At 47.2% G+C, this 17,964-nt stretch overlaps 1 protein-coding gene across 1 annotated transcript in view; it reads right to left on the minus strand.

The window, feature by feature from the left end:
- The window catches only part of LOC309564474 (uncharacterized protein), a gene marked incomplete at its 3' end in the record, with an annotated part of 139,275 nt that overhangs the window by 114,291 nt on the left and 7,020 nt on the right, over nt 1–17,964 (minus strand). Inside the window, exon 2 of the mRNA XM_082269103.1 lies at nt 9,678–9,794. Within this exon, the coding sequence (XP_082125229.1) occupies nt 9,678–9,794 (117 nt within the window). The remainder of the gene's footprint in view (nt 1–9,677; nt 9,795–17,964) is intronic.

Genomic DNA, 17,964 nt, shown 5'->3' on the forward strand with positions numbered 1-17,964 from the left:
ATAAGGAAGGGGGTGCAGAGGTGAGAGCTGTAAATAAGGAAGGGGGGATGCAGAGGTGAGAGCTGTGAATATGGAAGGGGGGTGCTGAAGTGAGAGCTGTGAATAGGAAAGGGGGGGTGCAGAATTGAGAGCTGTGAATAAGGAAGGGGGGGGGGGATGCAGAGGTGAGAGCTGTGAATAAGGAAGGGGGGGATGCAGAGGTGAGAGCTGTGAATAAGGAAGGGGGGGGATGCAGAGGTGAGAGCTGTGAATAAGGAAGGGGGGGGGATGCAGAGGTGAGAGCTGTGAATAAGGAGGGGGGGGGTGCAGAGGTGAGAGCTGTGAATAAGGAAGGGGGGGGGATGCAGAGGTGAGAGCTGTGAATAAGGAAGGGGGGGGATGCAGAGGTGAGAGCTGTGAATAAGGAAGGGGGGGGATGTAGAGGTGAGAGCTGTGAATAAGGAAGGGGGGGATGCAGAGGTGAGAGCTGTGAATAAGGAAGGGGGGTGTAGAAAGGAGAGCTGTGAATAAGGAGGGGGGTGCAGAGGTGAGAGTTGTGAATAAGAAAGGGGGGTGCAGAGGTGAGAGCTGTAAATAACGAGGAGGGGGGTTGTAGAGGTGAGAGCTGTGAATAAGAAAGGGGGGGGATGTAGAGGTGAGAGCTGTGAATAAGGAAGGGGGGGATGCAGAGGTGAGAGCTGTGAATAAGGAAGGGGGGTGTAGAAAGGAGAGCTGTGAATAAGGAGGGGGGTGCAGAGGTGAGAGTTGTGAATAAGAAAGGGGGGTGCAGAGGTGAGAGCTGTAAATAACGAGGAGGGGGGTTGTAGAGGTGAGAGCTCAGAATAAGGAAGGGGAGGGGGAGCAGAGGTGCCCCACTCTCTGCTATAATAGGTTTTGACTAATAGCAGCCAATGGCTCCTGCTGCTCTCAGCCAAGCCTGTGAGAGAGGGGAGAGGGAAGAGCTGCTGCAGGTGAGCACGGCATTGGATCAAGATTGGGCTCAGGAAAGTATTTAAGGGGGGAGGGGGGGGCTGGGGGTGCTACTATTGAAAGGATTTTTTTCCTGAAAGCACAGAATGCTATAAAAGCTTTTACCTTTACAACCACTATAAAGGTCATGGCCTGAAGATACTTTGAGGTGGCTGTCCATCTGGCCTGCCTAGTGTTCATTATTCAGCAGGAAACTCCACAACCAGCCCGTTGGGGGGGGGGGGGGGGGCTGAAGATGCTTAAAAGGTAACCTGGCCTGCCTCACGTGTATTATTCATGAAAAAAAGTCCATAACTAGCCCGATAGGGGGGCTGAAGATACTGAAAAGGAAACCTGGCCTGCCTCACGTGTATTATTCAGGAGGAAGGTCCATAACTAGCCCGTTAGAGGGGCTGAAGATGCTTAAAAGGTAACCCATCTGGCCTGGATAACCTCCATTAGCCTGTAGGAAGTCCTCCTTACTCAAAAGGAAGAAGAGTCTTGCTCAGTCCTGTCCCAGTGTGAAGGCCCTGAACTACAAATTGCTGGTCAGAACTTAAAGATCACAGAAGAGACTGAAAGGTAGATGTCCATCTTAATGTGCATTATCCTGTAGTATATCCTGCTTAGTCAGTAGAACGATAAGTACTGTTTAGTCCTGCTTAGTCAATGGCCGGTCCTAGCTTAAAGGTCCACAACTAGCCTGTACGTGGGGCTGAAGATGCCTGTCTGTCACTGTTGGTGAGCCTCTGGGTGACACTGCAAGGAAAGTCACCAGTAGTCAGGCTTAGAAGGGGCTGTATATTCCACCAATTTCTGGTCTTGGCACGTTTGGTATCTATTTACTCGACACAAACCAATCTGTTACATTTTTCTCCCCAAAAAATGGGTATTTTATTGTATTTGTGTGCACTAACATTAATTTTATTGTATTTTTCCTAAAACAAAAAATAGTAATTAACAGTGGTGCAACATAAAAAAAAAAAATAATTACAATTGCAAAACGTTTAATTGTACAGTCATTTTCTTTGAAAAACTATATAAGTGTTTGGAGGTTTCCATTTCCTATAAAAAAAAATGCTGGACACGATGCGGTTAATATACATTTGAATACAGAGAATTTTGTTACAAAATATCCTTGAGTCGATAAAAGCTTTTTTCAGTCTTTAAGCCCTGATGAAGGAGGAGCTTTTGGCCTCTGAAACATGTTGGATATTCAATGTGATGTTGCTACAGTAAAGACCTATTACAGCATTCTGGACTCTTTACCTTTTGGCTTGGTGCTTCTGTTAGGATTCTTGTAGTCCCCCAGTAAAGGGATGCAGGATCTAGTAGTCCCTTCATGATATCAGTCAAGGTATGGGGGGGACTAGTAGTCCCCTCATGAAATCAGTCAAGGTATGGGGGGACTAGTAGTCTCCCCATGATATCAGTGGAGGGATGCATGGACCAGTAGACCCCCCATGATATCAGTGAAGGGATGCATGGACCAGTGGTCCCCCCATGATATGAGTGAAGGGATGCAGGATCTAGTAGTGCCCTCATGATATCAGTGAAGGGATGCAGGATCTAGTAGTCCCCCAATGATATCAGTGGAGGGATGCATGGATCAGTGGTCCCCCCATGATATCAGTGAAGGGATGCAGGATCTAGTAGTCCCCTAATGATATCAGTGAAGGGATGCAGGATCTAGTAGTCCCCCATGATATCAGTGAAGGGATGCAGGATCTAGTAGTCCCCCCATGATATCAGTGGAGGGATGCATGGACCAGTGGTCCCCCCATGATATGAGTGAAGGGATGCAGGATCTAGTAGCCCCTCCATGATATCAGTGGAGGGAGGCAAGGACTAGTAGTCCCCCCATGCTATCAGTGGAGGGAGGCAAGGCAAGGACTAGTAGTCCCCCCATGATATCAGTGGAGGGAGGCAAGGACTAGTAGTCCCCCCCCCATGATATCAGTGGAGGGATGCAGGATCTAGTAGTCCCCCCATGATATCAGTGAAGGGACGCAGGATCTAGTAGCCCCCCCATGATATCAGTGGAGTGAGGCAAGGACTAGTAGCCCCCCCATGATATCAGTGGAGGGAGGCAAGGACTAGTAGTCCCCCCATGATATCAGTAGAGGGATGCAGGATCTAGTAGCCCCCCCATAAAATCAGTGGAGGGATGCAGGATCTAGTAGCCCCCCATGATATTAGTGGAGGGAGGCAAGGACTAGTAGCCCCCCCCCCCCATGATATTAGTGGAGGGATGCAGGATCTCGTAGCCCCCCCATGATATCAGTGGAGGGAGGCAAGGACTAGTAGTCCCCCCATTATATCAGTGGAGGGATGCAGGATCTAGTAGTCCCCCCATGATATCAGTGGAGGGATGCAGGATCTAGTAGTCCCCCCATTATATCAGTGGAGGGATGCAGGATCTAGTAGTCCCCCCATGATATCAGTGGAGGGATGCAGGATCTAGTAGTCCCCCCCATGATATCAGTGGAGGGAGGCAAGGACTAGTAGTCCCCCCATGATATCAGTAGAGGGATGCATGATCTAGTAGCCCCCCCATATCAGTGGAGGGATGCAGGATCTAATAGCCCCCCCCCCCATGATATCAGTGGAGGGAGGCAAGGACTAGTAGTCCCCCCATGATATATCAGTGAAGGGATTAGGATCTAGCAGTCCCCCCATGATATCAGTGGAGGGATGCAGGATCTAGTAGTCACCTCATGATATCACTGGAGGGATGCATGGACTAGTAGTCCCCCCATGATATCAGTGAAGGGATGCAGGATCTAGTAGTCACCTCATGATATCACTGGAGGGATGCATGGACTAGTAGTCACCCCATGAGATCAGTGAAGGGATTAGGATCTAGTAGTCCCCCCATGATATCAGTAGAGGGATGCAGGGACTAGTAGTCCCCCCATGATATATCAGTGAAGGGATTAGGATCTAGCAGTCCCCCCATGATATCAGTGGAGGGATGCAGGATCTAGTAGTCACCTCATGATATCACTGGAGGGATGCATGGACTAGTAGTCCCCCCATGATATCAGTGAAGGGATGCAGGATCTAGTAGTCACCTCATGATATCACTGGAGGGATGCATGGACTAGTAGTCACCCCATGAGATCAGTGAAGGGATTAGGATCTAGTAGTCCCCCCATGATATCAGTAGAGGGATGCAGGGACTAGTAGTCCCCCCATGATATCAGTGGAGGGATGCAGGATCTAGTAGTCCCCCCATGATATCAGTAGAGGGATGCAAGGACTAGTAGTCCCCCCATGATATCAGGGGAGGGATGCAGGATCTAGTAGTCCCCCCATGATATCAGTGGAGGGATGCAAGGACTAGTAGTCCCCCCATGATACAAGTGGAGGGATGCTTGGTGGTGACTTTTTATTGGAAGAGTCATTTCCTAGGTACACATTGGTGGGACCCCTTATTTATGGGAGGAGTCTGGGTGGAGCCAGTGAGCTCATTGAATTGGTGGATCTCCTTCACTCCTGACAATTATTTGAAGTCTCAGAGCCGCTAGGAAAGTTCTCTCTGATAAAACATTTCCCGTTTGGAGAGCATGGAAGAGAACGTTCACCTCCGTGGCTTCTAAGGTGGAACCATGGAAAGTATATTCACTGAACCGAGTGAATTCTCCGGTGAACAGCAAGGTCTCATTGAGCAACGAAACATTTCCCGCACTTTGGTCAGGAAAGGGAATGCTGACCCGTGTGACTTTTCTTCCGATGCCTACGCAGGCGTCCTTTATCAGTATAAGATTTATATGAAACAGGGCGCTCCCCGGTGTGTCTGATCTGGTGTTTATCGAGAGCAGATTTCAGTGGGAAACTTTTCCCGCACACTAAGCATGGGAAAGGGCATACTCCTGTGTGCCTTCTTAGGTGTTCAAGTAGGTGCGAATTCTGTTGGTAACCTTTTCCGCACTCTGAACAGGTGTAAGGTCGCTCACCTGTGTGCGTTCTCTGGTGTCTACGAAATTTTTCTTTATGAGAGAAACCTTTCCCGCACTCTGAACATGAAAAACGATGTTGGCCCGTGTGACCATTCAGGTGTATGGCGAGTTCACTTTTCCGACCATAGGATTTCCCGCACACCGGACAGGAGAACGGCTTCTCCCCAGTGTGCATTTTCATGTGACTAGTTAAGCTCCCCTGTCGCGAGAAACACTTCCCGCACTCTGGGCATAAAAAGGGCATCTCACCGGTGTGACTTCTCTGGTGAACGGTAAGTTCAGATTTACTTACACACAATTTTCCACATTCCGAGCATGACAACATCTTACTGGCTTGGGCTCTCTGATGTATGGGAAGTTCAGATTTATTATCAAGAGAGCTCCCGCACTCCGAAAATGACAAGGAACTCTTCTCGATGTGAACTTTCTGATGGCTCCAAAGATTACTTTTCTGAGTGAAGCATTTCCCGCAATCCAGACAGGAAAACGGCTTCTCACCTGTGTGGATTCTCAGGTGTCTGATGAGTGAATCTTTCCACACAAAAAATTTCCCGCACTCCGTACAAGTATGTAACTTTTCCCCGGTGTGGATTCTCAGGTGTGCCTTGAGTCTGTCTTTCTGTCTAAAACATTTCCCGCACTCTTCGCATGGAAAAGTCTCACCGGTGTGAACTCTCATATGTCGTTCCAGGCTAGTTTTCCACTTAAAGCTTTGACCGCACTCCGAGCACAAAAAAGGTTTTTCTTTCTGAGAATCGGTTGTGATTCCATTATCTTCTCCGACATAATCTGCAGGTGAAACCTGGGAGCCCTCCGAGGAATTCCCAACATCGCATCCATCTGTAAGAAGGAAATATTTCATCATCAACAAACATTTTTCAATTATTCATCTTCTGCAGTCATTGTGTATGAAGGTCCGATAGTCAACGGTGGGACAAAGATCTGAGGAAAGGAGATGGACCTTTCATATGGTGTACAGTATCTCCTCCTCATTTGTTGGGAACATGGCGTTATATTGAGGAATGGAAATGGACCTTTCATATGGTGTACAGTATCTCCTCCTCATTTGTTGGGAACATGACGTTATATTGAGGAATGGAGATGGACCTTTCATATGGTGTACAGTATCTCCTCCTCATTTGTTGGGGACATGACGTTATATTGAGGAATGGAGATGGACCTTTCATATGGTGTACAGTATCTCCTCCTCATTTGTTGGGGACATGACGTTATATTGAGGAATGGAGATGGACCTTTCATAAGGTGTACAGTATCTCCTCCTCATTTGTTGGGAACATGACGTTATATTGAGGAATGGAGATGGACCTTTCATATGGTGTACAGTACATCCTCCTCATTTGTTGGGAACATGACGTTATATTGGAGGAATGGAGATGGACCTTTCATATGGTGTACAGTATCTCCTCCTCATTTGTTGGAAACATGACGTTATATTGGAGGAATAGAGATGGGCCTTTCATATGGTGTACAGTATCTCCTCCTCATTTGTTGGAAACATGACGTTATATTGAGGAATAGAGATGGACCTTTCATATGGTGTACAGTATCTCCTCCTCATTTGTTGGGAACATGACGTTATATTGAGGAATGGAGATGGACCTTTCATATGGTGTACAGTATCTCCTCCTCATTTGTTGGGAACATGACGTTATATTGAGGAATGGAGATGGACCTTTCATATGGTGTACAGTATCTCCTCCTCATTTGTTGGGAACATGACGTTATATTGAGGAATGGAGATGGACCTTTCATATGATGTACAGTATCTCCTCCTCATTTGTTGGGGACATGACGTTATATTGGAGGAATGGAGATGGACCTTTCATATGGTGTACAGTATCTCCTCCTCATTTGTTGGGAACATGACGTTATATTGGAGGAATGGAGATGGACCTTTCATATGGTGTACAGTATCTCCTCCTCATTTGTTGGGAACATGACGTTATATTGAGGAATGGAGATGGACCTTTCATATGGTGTACAGTATCTCCTCCTCATTTGTCGGGAACATGACGTTATATTGAGGAATGGAGATGGACCTTTCATATGGTGTACAGTATCTCCTCCTCATTTGTTGGGAACATGACGTTATATTGAGCAATGGAGATGGACCTTTCATATGGTGTACAGTATCTCCTCCTCATTTGTTGGGAACATGACGTTATATTGAGCAATGGAGATGGACCTTTCATATGGTGTACAGTATCTCCTCCCCATTTGTTGGGAACATGACATTATATTGGAGAAATGGAGATGGACCTTTCATATGGTGTACAGTATCTCCTCCTCATTTGTTGGGGACATGATGTTATATTGGAGGAATGGAGATGGACCTTTCATATGGTGTACAGTATCTCCTCCTCATTTGTTGGGAACATGATGTTATATTGAGGAATGGAGATGGACCTTTCATATGGTGTACAGTATCTCCTCCTCATTTGTTGGGGACATGACGTTATATTGAGGAATGGAGATGGACCTTTCATATGGTGTACAGTATTTCCTCCTGATTTAATTCATAATCTAGTCTCCTCTTACCCGGTGATGTGAGGGGCGGCTGATTCTCCATCATGACGTCCTTGTAGAGATCCTTGTGTCCTTCTAAATACTCCCACTCCTCCATGGAGAAATAGAAGGTGACATCCCGACACCCTATAGGACACCTATTACGGTTAAGTGTAATCAGATTTGTTTCTCACCTGCGCTAACCTCTGGAATAATTTCCTCCGCTTTATAAGACGGGTTTCTCAGTGATGACTTCTGCTTTTTTCCCCAGTTTTCTTCTATTTTAGAAATATGGACTTCATCCTGAAAAATAGGACACACAAAAATGCAAATTTCCTGATAAATTGTATAATATAATGACATTGTTTTTCTTTCATGATTAAAGATTTGTTGAGTCAATGTACCTCAGAATACTGATCTTCCTGTGTGGAATCCCGGGAATACAGAGGACGGGGACATCTCTCTGGTGGGTTCCTGGTATTAGGTGGATCCATGAAATCCTTGTGTCCTTCTGAAAACTCCTCCATCACTCCATACTCCTCATCCTCCTCCTCGTCATACTCTTCTTTAACCACAATATTGTAATTTTCAACATTTTCACCCTAAATATAGAATAAAACATTAATTTAAACAAATACATTCTTGTGTATAAATCATAACTATAAATTATTGTTCCTCATCTACCTGATGATGGTGAGGGATGGTGTGATCTTCCTGTGTGGAATCCCGGGAATACAGAGGACGGGGACATCTCTCTGGGGGGTTCCTGTAGATAGATGATGACTCCACCATGGTGTCCTGGTATAGATCTTGGTGTTCTTTTTCAGTCTCTGAATCCTCCATCACCCCATCCTCATCATCCTCCTCTTTGATCTCTTCTTCTGCTTTAACCTCAACTTTAGAATCTCTCAGGTTTCCACTCTGAATATATAATAAAAATGACATCAATGGTAACAATGCAGATAATGTACAGATCCTAATGATACTATCAGTGATTGTTCCTCATCTACCTGATGATGGTGAGGGATGAAGTGACCTTCCTGTGTGGAATCCCGGGAATACAGAGGACGGGGACATCTCTCTGGTGGGATTCTGGTATTAGGTGGCTCCATTATATCCTTGTGTCCTTCTAAAAACGCCTTCATCACTCCATACTCCTCATCCTCGTCTTTATACTCTTCTTTAATAACAATATCATCATCACCATGACATCTCTCTGGTGGGTTCCCATTACTGGATCCATCTGTAGGAAACACACTGACTGAATACATTGTTTCTATGTGTTTATCAGATGATGGGGGATCTAGGTGGAGCCTCCGTACTGCTCTCTCCTTTACAATAAAGTCTCCTCTTACCCGGTGATGAGAGGGGCGGCTGATTCTCCATCATGACGTCCTTGTAGAGATCCTTGTGTCCTTCTAAATGGTCCTATATAAAGAAATAGACAGTGACATCCTGACACACACAATGATACAGTCACCATCCAGACACATCCCTTGTCTGTTACTGGATAATGTCCCAGAATTCCCAGCACCGCTCACCTCTCCTGTCAGCAGCTCCATCATCTTCTTGGTGACATCCAGAATCCTTTTCTCATTTTGTTTCCAAGTCGTCAGAAAAGGAGGTGAAGGCACTGTGATGGTTACTTGGCCACCAAACTCCACAGAAGGAAAACTCTGAATTGAGGAACCAATAGGAATGTCATGTTAGGATCCTAGAATCCTCCTCACCTCTCCAGTCAGGTCTGTGTTTTATTAATAGAGATAAGAGTGATGTCATGTGACCTCCCAGAATCCTCCTCACCTCTCCGGTCAGGTCTGTGTTTTATTAATAGAGATAAGAGTGATGTCATGTGACCTCCCAGAATCCTCCTCACCTCTCCGGTCAGGTCTGTGTTTTATTAATAGAGATAAGAGTGATGTCATGTGACCTCCCAGAATCCTCCTCACCTCTCCGGTCACGTCTGTGTTTTATTAATATAGATAAGAGTGATGTCATGTGACCTCCCAGAATCCTCCTCACCTCTCCGGTCAGGTCTGTGTTTTATTATTAGAGATAAGAGTGATGTCATGTGACCTCCCAGAATCCTCCTCACCTCTCCGGTCAGGTCTGTGTTTTATTAATAGAGATAAGAGTGATGTCATGTGACCTCCCAGAATCCTCCTCACCTCTCCGGTCACGTCTGTGTTTTATTAATATAGATAAGAGTGATGTCATGTGACCTCCCAGAATCCCCCTCACCTCTCCGGTCAGCAGGTAGATGATCTCCAGGGTGAGGTTTAGTATCTTCTCAGTCATGTGACTCCGGTCCTCCTCCATCCTTATTCTTGCCGTCATTTGATCTATACAGGTTTCTGCCTAGACAGGTATAGATTATAATTAAGATAGATATATATATTCTGACCATGAAGGGGTTAATCTAGGTTTCCACACTATATATGTGCGCATCATCATCTGCTGGAGATAAAAGAGGTCACAGTGACTATGGAGGAAGAGGACGGACATGACGGGGATTACTGGGTGTAAATAGAAAATAAGATCTTATTACCTCCTCTGCTGCCACTTCAAACAATGTCTTCTCGCTACTTCCTCCCGACTCCCCCTTTCACCCGGGATCTTCTTATTTATACCTGACATCATTTCCTGTTTTTACCTGACATCACTTCCTGTCTTCCATAGAGACTCCCTGTCTGGGTTAAAGTGAGATCGCCATCTTGTGGAGCTCAGAGGTACTGTTTTCCCGAAAAATGTCTCCGGTAAGGAGAAGAGGAGCTCCTTTATTATTATATTACTAGACATTAAGCCTGTTAAATTAACGGGCGCTAGAACATATGTGGTCAAACATTTGTAAAAACAGACTTGTTCCAGTTAAGCGAGAGCCTCTGTCAGCTCTGCATCCCTGTTTCCCTAGCAACGTCGGGGACATGCGCAGAGCTGACTGAGCAGCTCTCGCTTATCTAGTTCTTTTTTTCTAACAAGGCGAGAGCCGCATGACGTAGCCAGCTCTGCGCATATCGTCCCTGTTGCCCTAGCAACATTGGGGACACGCGCAGAGCTGACCAAGCGTGACATCGCTCGCCCGCCGCCACTTGTAACGGCTGCTGCCGCTTAGCAGTAAGTCCACGTGAGCGCATGCCCGCGCACACCCACCGCTTCAACAGTTTCGCCAGGCCGCCCGAAGTCTCTGCGCTCCAAGTCACAACGGCTTTCCGTGGGGCACATGCGCAGTAGTGCAATCCCACCGACACAGGGACTGGACGCAGAGACACTTGTACTTTATATGTATAGATAATCATAATAATTCCCCTCCCTACGTGATGTCATTTTGTGTGATGGCTCCTGTGCGGAGATATGAGACAAAGAGCAGACACACACAATGACGGGCAGGGCACAGCCATGCTGCCAGGTGCTCCTCACACCTCCAGGCTCCTGGCACCATCATATCTCTCCCCCCAGGGGCCCCTTCTCTTACCGTTACCAGGCTTTCCCCACAGCTCTGCGCACTTCCTGTTTCCTTCCCTTCTTCTTTTCCTCAAGCCGAGACCAATCCCGGAGTGACGACCCGGGAAGTAAGCTGAGACTTCTGCGCATGCTCACCAGCCCTTTTCCCAGTCTCGCAAAGCTTTGAAGCCGAGGCGGCCATGTTTTTGTCAGGCGCTTTTTTGATTGGCCGGCTTTCCGTAGCGTCGGGCCGTGATTGGTGCGTAAGTGTTGTCAGTGGCATTTTAATTGTTTTGTAGAGGGAAGTAGGCCGCGTTTTGGTGCGCTTCAAGTCCCAACGGCTGTCCGTGGGGCACATGCGCAGTAGCGTAATCCCACGGACACAGGGACTGGACGCAGACACTTGTACTTTATTATAGTAGATGATGGTAAAGGATGATAATAGAGGATGATGGTGATGGAGGATGATAAGGTGACAACAAAATCACATTTGCACATGCCAAGTCCAATCTATGGGGGATGGGGCGCATATTTATTCTCACACATCATTCCACCTCAGCCCCCCCCCCCCACCATACCCTGCTATTGGGAGGGAGGTCATTGCCATTATAGGTGGAGGTATCTCCCCTCCCCCAATGTTTAAATTGTATCTGCACATCCGGTGGAGATGTATACTGATAATATTATCAGGGGGTATATGTTGGAAATACAATGAGGAAGTGATATACGTCGGTAATATAATGATAATTGTGGCAGTATATAACGATACAATGTGGCAGTATATGTCAGTGATATCATGTATAGTGTGGAGGGATCATGGTATTTGTCGGTGATATCATGTATGGTGCAGAGGAGTGGCGGTATATGTCAGCGATATTCCCAGAAGTGCTGTGTCCGGCATGCCCGGTAGGGGGTGGTGCAGAGCCTGGCTCCTCCACCAGATTGCAGACGGATGTCGGGTGTGCAGGCCGGTGTCCTGCCAAAAACTCCAACCTACCGAAATCTCCAACCACGTTATTTCCGGTGAGTGTACACTGGGAATAATTGGAGATTTGAGCACTTGGTGTTTTCACACAACACTGGCAGCCTATAGACCCGAGTACATGGTATAATTAGTGCAGATTCTTACACCACCTGCTAGTAATCAAAAACATGGCCGCCTCCAAGGCGGCGACAACTACCGGGCGGAGTAAGAATCTTCACTAATTATACCATGTACTCGGGTGTATAGGCTGCTCGAAATCTCCAATTATTCCCAGTGTACACTCACCGGAAATAACATGGTTGGAGATTTCGGCAGTACACCGGGCGGCAGGTAACAGGAGAAGGGGGAGGGACAGCGGGCTCATCGGATATAAAAACTATCAACAGACTACACCCGATCTCTCTCTCTGGGTTATCCCTCTCTGCATGATCCCTCTGAACTCTGTCTCTCTGCTCTTTTAGATGATCCCTACTCTCTCTCTGGGTGATCCCTCTCTGCTCTCTTAGGGTGATCCCCATTCTCTCTGTGGCTGATCCTTGGTGTAGTCTCCCTGTAGTGCCCCCTCAGTGTGGTGCCGGTATTGCTCCTCCGGTCACTCACCGTCGCTCTCGGCCCTCACCAGCAGAGACATGCCCTTCAGGCGGTCCACATATCCGGAGGAGACGTGTCCGGTGCCCCGGTCATCCCACTGCCGGTCCTCATTCAGGGTGTAGACCTTCACCCGCCGTAGGGTGACCGTCATCCTGGGCGCCCCGTGCAGACCCGATCCCCGGGCTCTCCTAAAGGCCACAGGCCGGCCGCAGTCTCCGCACTCTGGGGGGAGGCAGTCTACACAGATCGGAATGCCAGCCAATCCTGAGGAGGAAGTGAAGTGGGTGGGGATCCGCTCCTGTGTAACACGCCCACCCAGCGCTGGCCGGCCACCCAAAGTCTCTCTGCGTCCCAACGGCTGTCCGTGGGGCACATGCGCAGTAGCACAATCCCACGGACACAGGGAATCTGGATGCAGAGACACTTGCATTTTATTAATATAGATTATTATATAGGATTTATATAGCGCTGACAGTTTACGCAGCGCTTTACAACTTGAGGGTAGACAGTACAAATACAATACACTTCAATACAGTAGGAATCAGAGGGCTCTGCTCATTAGAGCTTACAATCTAAGAGGGAGGGTCAAGAGATACAAGATAGGTTTCTCTGAAGAGATGAGTTTTCAGGGATCGTCTGAAAGTAGGAGATAATCAGACAGATTGGGAAAAACCTTTACAGAGGATGGGAGAAGCTCAGGAGAAGTCCTGGAGGCGGGCATGGGAAGTGGTTACAAGAGAGCTAGAGAGCAGGAGGTCTTGGGAGGAACGAAGAGAACGAGTTGGTCGGTATTTTGAGACCAGATTAGTGATGTAGCTGGGCGCCAAGTTATGGATGGCTTTGTAAGTTATGGTTAGTACCTTGAATTAAATTTGTTGGTTGAGTGGCAGCCAATGGAGGGATTGGCAAAGAGGGGTAGCAGACACAGAGCGGTTTGCAAGGTGGATGAGCCTGGCAGCAGCGTTCATGATGGGCGGAAGGGGGGAAGAGTCTTTTTAAAGGTAAGCCAATGAGAATGGAGTTGCAGTAATCGAGACGAGAGATAACCAGGGAGTGGATTAAAAGCTTTGTGGTCGTTGGTTAGGAAGGGACGTATCTTAACCACTTTACTACCAGTCACGTAACCTCTACGTGATCAGACTTTGAGTGGTTATACCGGGATGATGCCTCTAGCTAGAGGCATCATCCCGGTACCGTTGTTTGAAGCCGACGGTCGGCTTTCCGTCGGTAACGATCGATTCGGCTCGGGAGCCGCTCGATCGTTACCCGGGGGGGCGGGAGGGGACGTCCCCCCCCTCCCGCCGCCTTCCGCGGCTTTGCTCGGGGCTACCGTCCCACCGGGAGCCCCGAGCACCCAGCCGGCACGTCCGCCGGCTGGATGGAGTCCCGATGAATGCCGGAAACGGCATCGATCGGGTCTCCGATGACGTAACCCGGAGGCGGCGTCCATGACGTCACGTCCGGGTTACTGTGCTGCAAAAGGCGGCAGATTTGAAAAACGGCTGTATGCAAAAATGCCGTTTTCGGCGTTTTGCATACAGGGAAGTGTAGTGGAGGGGTCTAGGGTCTTTTAGACCCTCGATCCCTCCATAAAGTGTACCTGTCACGACATATTGCTGTCACCAGGGATGTTTACATTGCTTGTGACAGCAATAAAAGTGATCAGATTTTTTTTTTTTTAAAAACCTGTAATAAAGTTTAAAAAAAAAGAAAAAATAAATAGGAAAAAAAAAAAAAAAAAAATTTAGCCGTCCCCGTCACCGTTAGCTCGCGCACAAAAAAAAACGTATACGCAAGTCGAGCCGCAAATGAAATCGCTGTTCAAACCACACATGTGAGGTATCGCCGCGATCGCCAGAGCGTGGGCAATAATTAAAAAAAAAGAGCTACACTCTAACTCTAAACTGGTAACCGTTAAATAAATTTAAAGCGTCGCAGATTGAGATCTCTATTGACCGTAGTTTGTCGCCATCCCACGGGGGGGCGCAATTTTAAACCGTAACATGTTTGGTATCTATTTACTCGGCGTGACATCATCTTTCACAATATACAAAAAAAATGGGCTAACTTTACTGTTTAGTATTTTTTAAATGCAGTGAAATGTGATTTTTCAAATTTTTTCCAAAAAAATGGCGTTTTAAAGACCGCTGCGCAAATACCGCGTGACAAAAAATTTTGCAATGACCGACATTTTATTCTCCAGAGTCTTTGCTAAAAAAATATATATAATGTTTGGGGGTTCTAAGTAGTTTTCTAGGAAAAAATACTGGTTTTAACTTGTGAACAAAAAGTGTCCGAAATAGGGCTGGGGCTAAAGTGGTTAAAGATGTTGCGGAGGTTGAGGCCGCAAGGTTTGGACAGTCACTGAATATGTGGCTGAAAGAATAGTTTAGAGTCCAGGATTATACCTAGGACATTGGCATGGGTGGAAGGGTTAATAGTTGTGCTGTTGATGTTGACAGAGAAATCAGGGGAAGAGGAACGTGGGGGAGGAAATATCATGAGCCCTTTAGAGCCCATTCACAACATTGCAGTGGGTTGAATGAACAGTCAATTTATTTAAATTTGCTGCCAACACACACCGCAACGGTCTGAACAATTGTTTTTTCAGCTTTTTCGGTATAGTGGCATACCACAGTGTTTAATAGTGCATTACCATGCGTTGCAGTGGTCCTCAGACCAGGTACATTGCCTTGGTGTGTGGAGGTGCCAGAGAAAATGAATGGCACCACAAGGAACTGACATGCATACACTGTACTATTCCACCATGAGCGACTCCTTAAAGACCGCGCTAGATTCAAATCTATACATCTTTCTTTATGGAACTCACTGATGTGCAATATATAGTGCTATAGAGCTCCCAGTCCCCCATCTAGATTTCTGGTTTCCCTTATTACTGCACAGCCAGGAGACACGCATTTCCAACTCGCATCCAGACACAAGAAATCAGTCCCTGGGCTTGTTGTTGTTGTTTTATTGGGGAAAACAACTCGGAAAGGGTATAGGGCTTATGGGATGCCCAACTTGACTTGAAGAATAACAGACAAGGACAACCCTCCATAATCCCTTACAGACCAGGAGCTCTCAGTCCCCTTTGGAAAAAAGCACAAAATATTGCAAAACTGTATGCAGGAGTTTCTCCTCTCCTTCTATGGAACTACTCACAGCTCCACCACCTGCAGGTACTACCAGCCCTCCTGGCTGCTTGTCTACCAGCCCACCTGGGTGCTCTGAAGATCTCCCAGAACAAGGGATAGGAAGGGTTAAGCACAGCGCTGTCCTTTGAAAGCTTGCTACATGCGGCAGTCTCTCCCCTTGTGAATCCCAGGGTGTGCTGAGACTCAATCTGTCCTCCTGGCTCCTTGTTGCCCTGGGGCAAGATTCCTTCTCAAACTAGACGCTGAAAGGATTCTTCCAAGCCAACCCGAGCCCTATCCTGGGGCTAGACCTGGGGTCACCTTGCAGGCCACCGACAGCCTCCTCAGCACTCTATCTTCCACCCGACCCCCCCCTCCCCCGCTGGCCAGGCTCTCCCATATTTAAGGGCTGACCCATTCGCCCTGCCAGGCCTCTCAGGACCTCCTTGCCTCCGCCCACGAACTTCCAGAAGCCTCTCCAAGCTTCTAGATCCAGGGGGAAGGTACCAGAGACCTGCGTCTGTAGAGCCATCCAGCCTGACCTGCAGTAACCCAACCTAAATACACACAGTTACCCTGAGTCATACCAAATTTACCTACACTAGTTGCACAGTAGAGGGTGGTACAGAGCATTGCAACATGCCATTACAATTCACAATGATATGAGACCCTATTGAGGCCTGTAGTGTTGTGACCATTGTGCTGACCTAGTTCTATTTATACAGGTGCAATACTCCTGCCTTTATCCAGATCCCATGACCCCAGTGTACTTAAAGCCTATATCCTTTTCTGGTGACCCCATGCATTCCAGCCTGTATTCTTTTCTGGTGACCCCGTGCACTCTAATTGGTACCTTCTTTCAGTGTCCCCATGCAGCAGCCAACATCCAGCTTTAGGACACTCTTCTCTGTGTTCTGTTGCCATTGACATGCTTCCCAGCCATGGACTGTTTCCAATTGTTGACTTGTTTTCCCAGGATCCTTATACTGCAAGAGACTCTTTCCTGCATAGCTTTACTCAGTATCCAGTAGCTGCCTGCTCAGGTTAGTCAAAGGGCTGCAACCTGCAAGTCACCAGCAGCAAAATTCATCAGCCCATGTGGGGTGCTCTGGTGAAATCCAGGTGACCCCTTGGACTCTGTGCTTTTGTTCTTCCAAGGGCCCTAACCTTCATCATACATGCAGGCTTACTGAGTCCTATTCCTTCAGTGCCATCAGGTATCCTGCTCCTCCAAGACTTCATTGGGGCTCTGTGTTTCATTCATGACCAATGCCATAACATCTTCCTGCTCAAGGCTCTGGTTACTAGGAGGCCAACAGGTGCTGGCCTCGTAGCAACCAGTGATGATTCCTCGCGCCTATTCAGCTCATTTTAAACAGCAGGGCTGGGAACAAAAGCTGATGCTAATGACTAAATATGGCCACGAGGCCATATTTGTTCATTGATGTCAGTCAGAATTTCCCGACCGGAGGTGGATAGGGCCAGGACTGAGTCATTGGTTGCTAGGTGTCAGCATCCTAGCAACTAATATCCTGCTGTGAATGACAGCTTTGAAGCTTGGCTGTCATTGTCCTTGAGGATTGGTTGGAGAGAATCTTCCTAGGGCGTTTACTTTGTGGAACATTGCTTGAGTCATTATCTGCTATGGCAACCTTTTCACATTGAAAACATTTGGCTTTGTATCGTTCAGAAGAGGGGGCTGCATGCTCTCTGTCCAACCAGATAAGGGTCCGGTATATATTTTGGGGGGATCCCTCATTGTGTTTATTTTTTGTATGGTGTATCACCTTAAAACCTGGGAATGGTATGTATTTTAGGGGACCTCTATGCCTTTTTTATTTGTTTTTTTTTTCAGCATGAAGCCCCCACCGCAATCCATACCAGACATTTATTCCAGATAAGGGTCTGGTATAGATGTTAAAGGGCACTTTAACCTCAGTGCACTGAAGAGTTTTCCAGAGGTGGACTGTTGACCTGAGATCATACAGACAGTGACAGTGTACTTCTCTATTGTTAAGCTGGACACCCATATTCTTATGGGAGCGAAGAGGGTGATAGTCCTCGACATTGCCCTTCAAAGAATTTAAGCATTGGGCATCTCAGATTGTGTTCTGTATTCTTTGAGAAACTTTCAGATAAACAAACTGAAGCCATGAAAAAAAAATGTTAATGGGTTTGGGAATGCTGGGCCAAGTCCTACCTTCCTCCTACTTTTCATGAGGACTCTCTGACAATCTGAACTGTACCTGGTTTCAACGTCTTCCCATTTCCAACTGAAGGTCAGCCATCTGGTCTTAATCACTGTTCCCCCCAACCCCTATCCCCTTCCTCTCCTCCCCCCCCCATCTGTTTCTTATATTCTTCTCATCTTTTT

The sequence above is a fragment of the Pelophylax lessonae genome (genome assembly GCF_965119305.1).
Source record: "Pelophylax lessonae genome assembly, chromosome: 9".
NCBI lineage: Eukaryota > Metazoa > Chordata > Amphibia > Anura > Ranidae > Pelophylax > Pelophylax lessonae.